General features: G+C 48.8%; 1 protein-coding gene across 1 annotated transcript; it reads right to left on the minus strand.

Annotated features, from left to right (window-relative positions):
- Nucleotides 1-1,948: 1,948 nt before the first annotated feature.
- On the minus strand, nt 1,949-5,390 carry LOC119290617 (mitochondrial succinate-fumarate transporter 1-like). The gene is made up of 2 exons (XM_037569230.1): nt 4,863-5,390; nt 1,949-2,792 (listed from the first exon to the last, which is right to left on the minus strand). Exons 1-2 carry the CDS (start codon nt 5,301-5,303, stop codon nt 2,259-2,261), a joined length of 975 nt encoding a protein of 324 aa, XP_037425127.1. The 5' UTR covers nt 5,304-5,390; the 3' UTR covers nt 1,949-2,258.
- Nucleotides 5,391-6,674: the final 1,284 nt, after the last annotated feature.

Here is a 6,674-nt window from a genome sequence, read left to right on the forward strand (position 1 = left end):
CGTAGAGGCGACAAACGCGGAAGCAAACTTTCTAGGCGTCTTTTCCTTTCCACTTTCAAAGTGCCGGTAGAACTTTGGGAAATAAAAAAAAAAACAGTTGCTTGACGAGCAGTCAATTCTCAGTCTGAGCTGATCACTTCCTCGATGCTCTTTCTCATTTTTTTTGTTGGAATGGCGCTCTTTTTCTCATTACTACCAGCTGATCCCGCCACACAAACTCTCCCTTGTCCAATCCAAGTATGCAATCCCTTTTTCTTCCGATAAAGAAAGAAAGAAAGATGTATACAACTCCTTGAGGAAAGAGAGATCAAAGCAGTGGCCTTGGTCCATGTGATTGTATATGTATGCATATATCCTTGGACAATTATTCGAGCTTACACACACAGATGAGAATGGATAAAGATTGCTTTGCGGAGTGTGGGATGAATCACTCGCACCACTGGCATGCATGCATGATGAGTGCATGATCAGCCGGCAGGGCACAAGAGAAAAAGTTCCAAATTTGGCATAGCATGTGGATCCACCGTAGTTTCAGAAAAGTAGAGGTTGCATGTTTGAGACGAAACCAGGGCATTTGATTTGGAGACAGGAAAATGCAACCCCTGTTTCTTGGTCTGTGCTCGACTCCGTCCTGTGTGGCCGGCAAGTGACCACGCCATATGTGTTGTGTGCACTGCACTCTGGTGAGGGTTCGCCGGAGCCAATCGGGCGCTGAAGATTCCCTTTAGTTTAATATAAGAAACATAAGGGGAAAGAAACATGTGTGGCCATCGAGAAAAGATATCACACTGACTGATTCATGCATCTACTACTGATCTCGCTTGGCAAGGGAGCAGATGAGAAGAGCAGCATCAGGCTGGGCTCCGTTCCTCCTGGGTGTCTCGAGGGCACACGGCCTTGTAGTGGTCGGGCAGACAGAGAAGAATGTGCACGGCACAGCGCATGCATGGATGAAAACAGAGCTGCCTGCCGGGAGACAGCAACCGGGTGCAGAAAAGCGTGCAGCAACTTGGGCGATCCGCAGCAGAGGCACCAGGGCTTTTTCAAGCGAGGGTTTGTGGCGAGGACAGGGTTGAATGGCTGAACGACTCTGACCTGCAACAACAGAAGGAGAACCAGATCCCTTCCCTTGATGAGGTGTTTTCACAAGAAAATGCATGCGAGTGAACAAAAGAACTCGCAACGGCGTCACCACCCGGAATTGGATGCCTTCTGAGGTCAGGTCAGGTAGTGCGCAAGCTGATCGGCGCAGCGCAATGCTAAAAGCCCGGTGATCGTTGCGTCAGCGACAGCATCTCTCTGTCTCGGATTTGGAGGTCACTCAGGGACCCCCATGTCGCAAGGAAACTCCATGAGGGGCCAAATGCACTGTTTTGACCCTTTTTTTTAACTTAAGCACGATTTGACCCTATGTGCAAAAACTTTTCGGATCTGACCCTTTTTCTACCGCCATTGTCTTTGGCGGCAGGGTAGCACCGTCTTTGGCGGTAGGGGCATGCACGTAATTATAAAAAGGGCATGCATGCAAATAAAAGATTCATTTTTTACACAAATGACCCTACCGCCATAGCCTATGGCGGTAGGGTAACACATCCTACCGCCATAGACTGTGGCGGTAGGGTCCTTTTTGTAAAAAACGAAGGTAACGATGTAGGTAAGTCCTACCGCCAAAGGCCTTGGCGGTAGGGTGTGTTATATCGCGCTAAACTAACAAAAAAGGGTCAAAACAGTGATTTTGGCCTCCATGAGGTTGCTGAATCTACAGTACAGCCAGCTGCCTACTGAGTGAAAGTTGAAGCTCCCAAAAGGCAATCGCCAATATAATCATGCAAACTGCAGAGAGTGACACCCATCGGGCCGAAATAATGCATTGGAGGGAGAGTCCAGGTTTGCTCATCGTCCGTCATGGGTTTTTATCGCTTCTTACATCTGGCCCACGGCCTGGACATGAACATCATCAGCCCAGTAAGCAGATCTATGCTAGTATTCAAGTTCACGTCCATAACAGTCGGTCATCAGAACATTCTTATCAAAAATGGAAGGGGTTTAATCATTATTGTTGACTACTAAAGTACATGGGCTCATTGCTCCGACCAATACCAGCCTCTCAAGCAATGAACAAATGAATATCCATGATTCCAGGAAACCCAAAATGGTGACAACTAACCAACCAATTCGGATGGGAGCCTATGTGTTTCACGGGCAGCCGGCCAATAGGGGAAGGTTGTGAATGCGCAGCAGCTTCGCAAATAGGCGGGTTACACCTGAGCCGACTGCAGATATGTTCGCTCGTAAAGGCCCATCACCTGATCAGCCACTGTCCACATTATGGCCTGACCAGGTGGAATCCTCATGAGCCTGGGAAGCAGGCCTTTCCACAGGGCTCGGAGGCCCTCTTCCGCGTGTATCGTCCGTATCGCATGGAACATGCCCTTGTACTTGATGTCCCCGGTCCTCCCTTGGGCCATCAGCCTGGTCTTCACCACGTCGAAAGGCCCGGTGCAGATCGGCCCTGCGGTTCCTGCAAGAAACCCAGAGACCATGGACTGCCATGGCTGGAGAACCTTGCCGTCCCCTTCATGCTTCTTCCAGAGAAGAATGTCTATCGTGTTCTTGGCTGTGAACATCGCAGCTTGGTTTGTACCGTTACGCATGACAGTTGGTGATGCTCCAGACCACAGACCAAAAATGCCTTCCTCACGAACAATTGTCTTTGCACAGTGTATGGGCCCTTTATATTTCAGCAGGTCCGTGCTTAGTCCTTTTTGTTGCTGCAATCTAATCTTTACCACCTGCATCCATCATATAGAAACATTACAGCAATTCCCTCAACAAAACAAGCTTGAAATAAGACATAATCACAGTGACAGAATGTACATTTCAGTTTTCCCTATGAATATGAGAAGGTACAGCAACACAAGTCAAAATTAATACTCCCTCCGTTCCTAAATATAAGACCTTTTAGAGATTCCATTGTGGACTACATATGTAGCCCACAGCGGAATCTCTAAAAGGTCCTATATTTAGGAACGGAGGGAGTATAATTTTTCTCTTTTCTTTTGTGGAATATCTAATACTACCTTCGTCCCAAAATATAAGACGTTTTTTCTGTTCAAATTGAACTGAGAAAACGTCTTATATTTTGGGACGGAGGTTAAGCAATGCTTGGTTGTCTTGGTGTAACACAGACTGATGATTCAACTATAGAACACTGCACTTCCAGTCAAAGATGAAAAAAGTGAATTTGAAAAAATATACAATGGTGTCTTTTGGTTTAAGTATCCATTTCAATACAGTTACAGTGTTGGAGTCTATTTTCACATAGTTTTGTAACTTCAAGCAACATCTACTGTAGTACTAATTAAGAGTATTTTCTTAATACTTCCATGCAGTATAATTAGGCAGGCACTCTACACGTAAACACCAGAGGAACCTCAGAACCAACATTCAAAATGCATCACTCATGTTATAAGATCAAGCTCCGCTTCCCTGTTACAATACCAAAAAAGCTGCGCCTTTTGTCCCAAACTAGGTAATGTTTGAATTCTGATCCTAGCACCTTATCATTCTAGTTTTCTAGTCCTTGCTGATAATACAATGCTACAACTGAGACTAAATATGTTTGGATTGTAGCTAGTGTGGTGCTGGGAGTGAAACATAAGCCGGTGGATTTGAATGATATTTTTTCTGGTTGGTTTAATGTTTCTGTAGGAAGAGACAGAAAGTTTCTTAAGATTGGTGTGGCTGCTATCTTCTGGGCCTTATGGTAAAACTAGGAATAAAATCATGTTTTCAATGTGTGCGCCGGGAGATCCCACCAATATAGTTCTATATGTTTGTCATTTCCTAACATCCTGGGCGCCCCTGCAGTAAGGTGGCTGTTGAGGTAGGGATGCCATAGACTGGCAATCTTGGCGCAGGAGGTGCATAGACGTTGGCATGGCTGGAATCCTACCACCATGGTACAGCAATGTAGTCGTCACTCCCTTTACTTCCTCGTGTCCATTGGTGCCTGTTCTGGATGATCTTCTGTCTAGCTTTTGATGTAAACAGCAACTCATCGTGTCTTTTATTCCTACCTGAATGTTATTTTCAGTTTGATCTTGTAGCTGCAGTGCTTTTAGCTTTGCAGGGTCTGGGTGGTTTGTATCCAGCCCTGGTTCTGGGTGGAGCGTGTGTGATACTTCTCTGATTTCTGAAATGAAATCAGGGCCGGTGGGCTCCATCCATCGGAAGAGAACAGCTGAAACTAAAGATGTCACAACTACCCACAGCATTCTCCCTCAAATGCACTTAATACTACCTCCGTACCAAAATATAAGACGTTTTGGTAGGCTAAAATGTCCTACCAAAACGTCTTATATTTTGTTAAGGAGGTAATAGCATTCTACTAGTGGACATAATTAACAAGAGGAGCAGGTGCCTCTGGGTCAAACGTGTTTGACAGCATTCTAATTGGCAGGGTAGGTAGACAAATGCCGCATCACTTCCTTGCGCATGTTACTAGCAGACCACAATTGGACCGCAAATCACAGAGCTTTCATGTTTTAATCCCAACGGACAGGTTGTCAGAAATGTATCAACATCATGCACAAACAATATTAAATAGCTGCCGGGATCTGGTTTATGTTTTCGTTATTTTTTTATACACATGAACGACGCAACCAACCTTTACATCGATAAACTACACTTTAAGATCCCAGCAAGGAATCATCTAGAGCTGTCCAAATTATATACGAATACAAAATGTGAACACATTGTACTCACGGAAAGCAAGCACGAACGATCTGGGAACTCATAGAAATAATCCTATTGTATACATACAAGAAGTAAGAAGTAAGAAGAGAGATGTGCAATCTGACCTCGAATGGGGTAACGATGATGAGGGCCTCGAGGACGCCGGCGCCGAAGCCGGAGGCGAGGCGGCCCTGCGCGGAGACCTTGCCGGTGACGGGGTCCTTGAAGGCGGACTGCAGCATGGCATTGGAGCCGAGGCGGAGCGCGTACTTGAGCGTGAGGTGGGTGGCGAAGGGCGTGAGCCCCTTCCAGAGCGCCGGCACGCCCTCGGCGCGCGCGACGGTGGTGCCGCAGTGCGCGATGCCGCGGTAGACCCCCGCGCGGTCGAGCTGCAGCCTCGTCTTGACGACGTCGATGGGCTGCAGGCAGCACGCCTCCATCACGCCGCCGAGCGACCCCGCCGCCGCCTTGACGTAGGGCGGGATCGGCGCCCTGCCCCCGCCGCTGCGTGGCTCGTCGGCCCGCGCCGGCGGCGAGGGCGGGGGCGGGGACGGGGGTGAGGCCATTCGGGACGCGGCGTGGGCCGATAGGCGGGCCTTAGCGGGTGGCAGGCGCGGCGGAGAAGAGGGTCTTGGATTGTTCCTCCGTTGCTCTTTTTCACCCACTTTTCTGCGGGCGATCCGAAAAGGAGCGGCGCTGGTTATATGGAATCGGCGAGACAGGAACGAAGAAGGGCACGTACTTGTCCCGGGACACGTCAGCCGTCAGGGTTTGGTCTATGATGAGAATGGAAAATGGTCCCACCTGGCCCAGCGCGTCGTTGCGGAAGGTAACTGTTTTTTTAACACAGTACAAACACAAGCGCTCATATACACGCGCATACACTCACCCCTATGAGGGCATGTACAATGGTTCTATCTTAACAATGCCACGTAGGATAAATGATGAGGTGGAGGAGAGAGAAATTATAAGAAAAGGCTTGTCTTCTCTTAATTAAGAGAAGGCAAGAGATGATCTCTTAGCACAATATGTTTCACCACGTTTTTAGGAATAACTAGTTATTGAAGATAAGGCTAAGAGATGACCCATTGTAGACATGTTTTTTTGTCATCTCTAAATAACATGCAAGATTTAAGATAAGACTACCTTATCAACCATTGTACATGCCCTGAACGCACACACGCACACCCTACCCCTATGAGCACCTCCGGAAGACTGAGCCGGCATATCATCTTGAAATTTACGAAGTCACCGTAGGCACCTCGTCGTCGACGGAAACGTCTCCCCCCACTAAATGCGCATCGTCGAAAATCCTGAAATAAATTCAGGAATAAATGCGAGCACCAGGACTTGAACCCTGGTGGGCTGGGGATACCACAGTCCCTCTAACCATCCAACCATAGGTTGGTTCGCCGGAAGGTAACTGTTGGTTGGCGGCACCAATTCGGTAATTTGGTGGAGCTCTTAGGCCGACCCCATCCTGTCTGCCCGCGTCCGTTTGGGGGTAAACGGACAAAGCAGACATTCCAACGCAGGGCCATAAACAGACTGGCGTCCGTTTTCTGTCCGCTTTCGACCCATTCCCGGCCCAATTTTGGGCTGAGTTTGCAGCCGAACGGACACGCGCGGACGCGAGTGGCGCGTGCCCTTGTCCTGCCCTGGCCCGCCCGTCGGGGAGACAGACCCCCTTTTCTCTTCTTCTACCTCCTTTCGCGCCCCGACATTGCCGCCGCCACCACCCTCCCCGTCCGCATCGTCTTCCACAAGGGTCGTCCCAACCAGGACCAAACCAAGCCATAGCTGTTTTCGCACCGGCTTTCCGGAAAGCATTTGGCCGGCGTTCTCCTTGTTGCCGGTGGGAGAGAAACTATAGCCGCCGGTGTCGCCCGTCATCCCCAACCTCTTCCGGTCAGCCGTTCATTACCGCAGGGCGCCCT

This window comes from Triticum dicoccoides, chromosome 4B (assembly GCF_002162155.2).
Source record: "Triticum dicoccoides isolate Atlit2015 ecotype Zavitan chromosome 4B, WEW_v2.0, whole genome shotgun sequence".
NCBI classification, from domain to species: domain Eukaryota; kingdom Viridiplantae; phylum Streptophyta; class Magnoliopsida; order Poales; family Poaceae; genus Triticum; species Triticum dicoccoides.

Coding starts and splice junctions, on each gene's coding strand:
- LOC119290617 (XM_037569230.1), bottom strand. CDS start 5,303: ATGGCCTCACCCCCGTCCCCGCCCCCGCCCTCGCCGCCGGCGCGGGCC. Junction 2,793..4,862: donor TCATCGTTACCCCATTCGAG/GTCAGATTGCAC, acceptor TGATGGATGCAG/GTGGTAAAGATTAGATTGCA.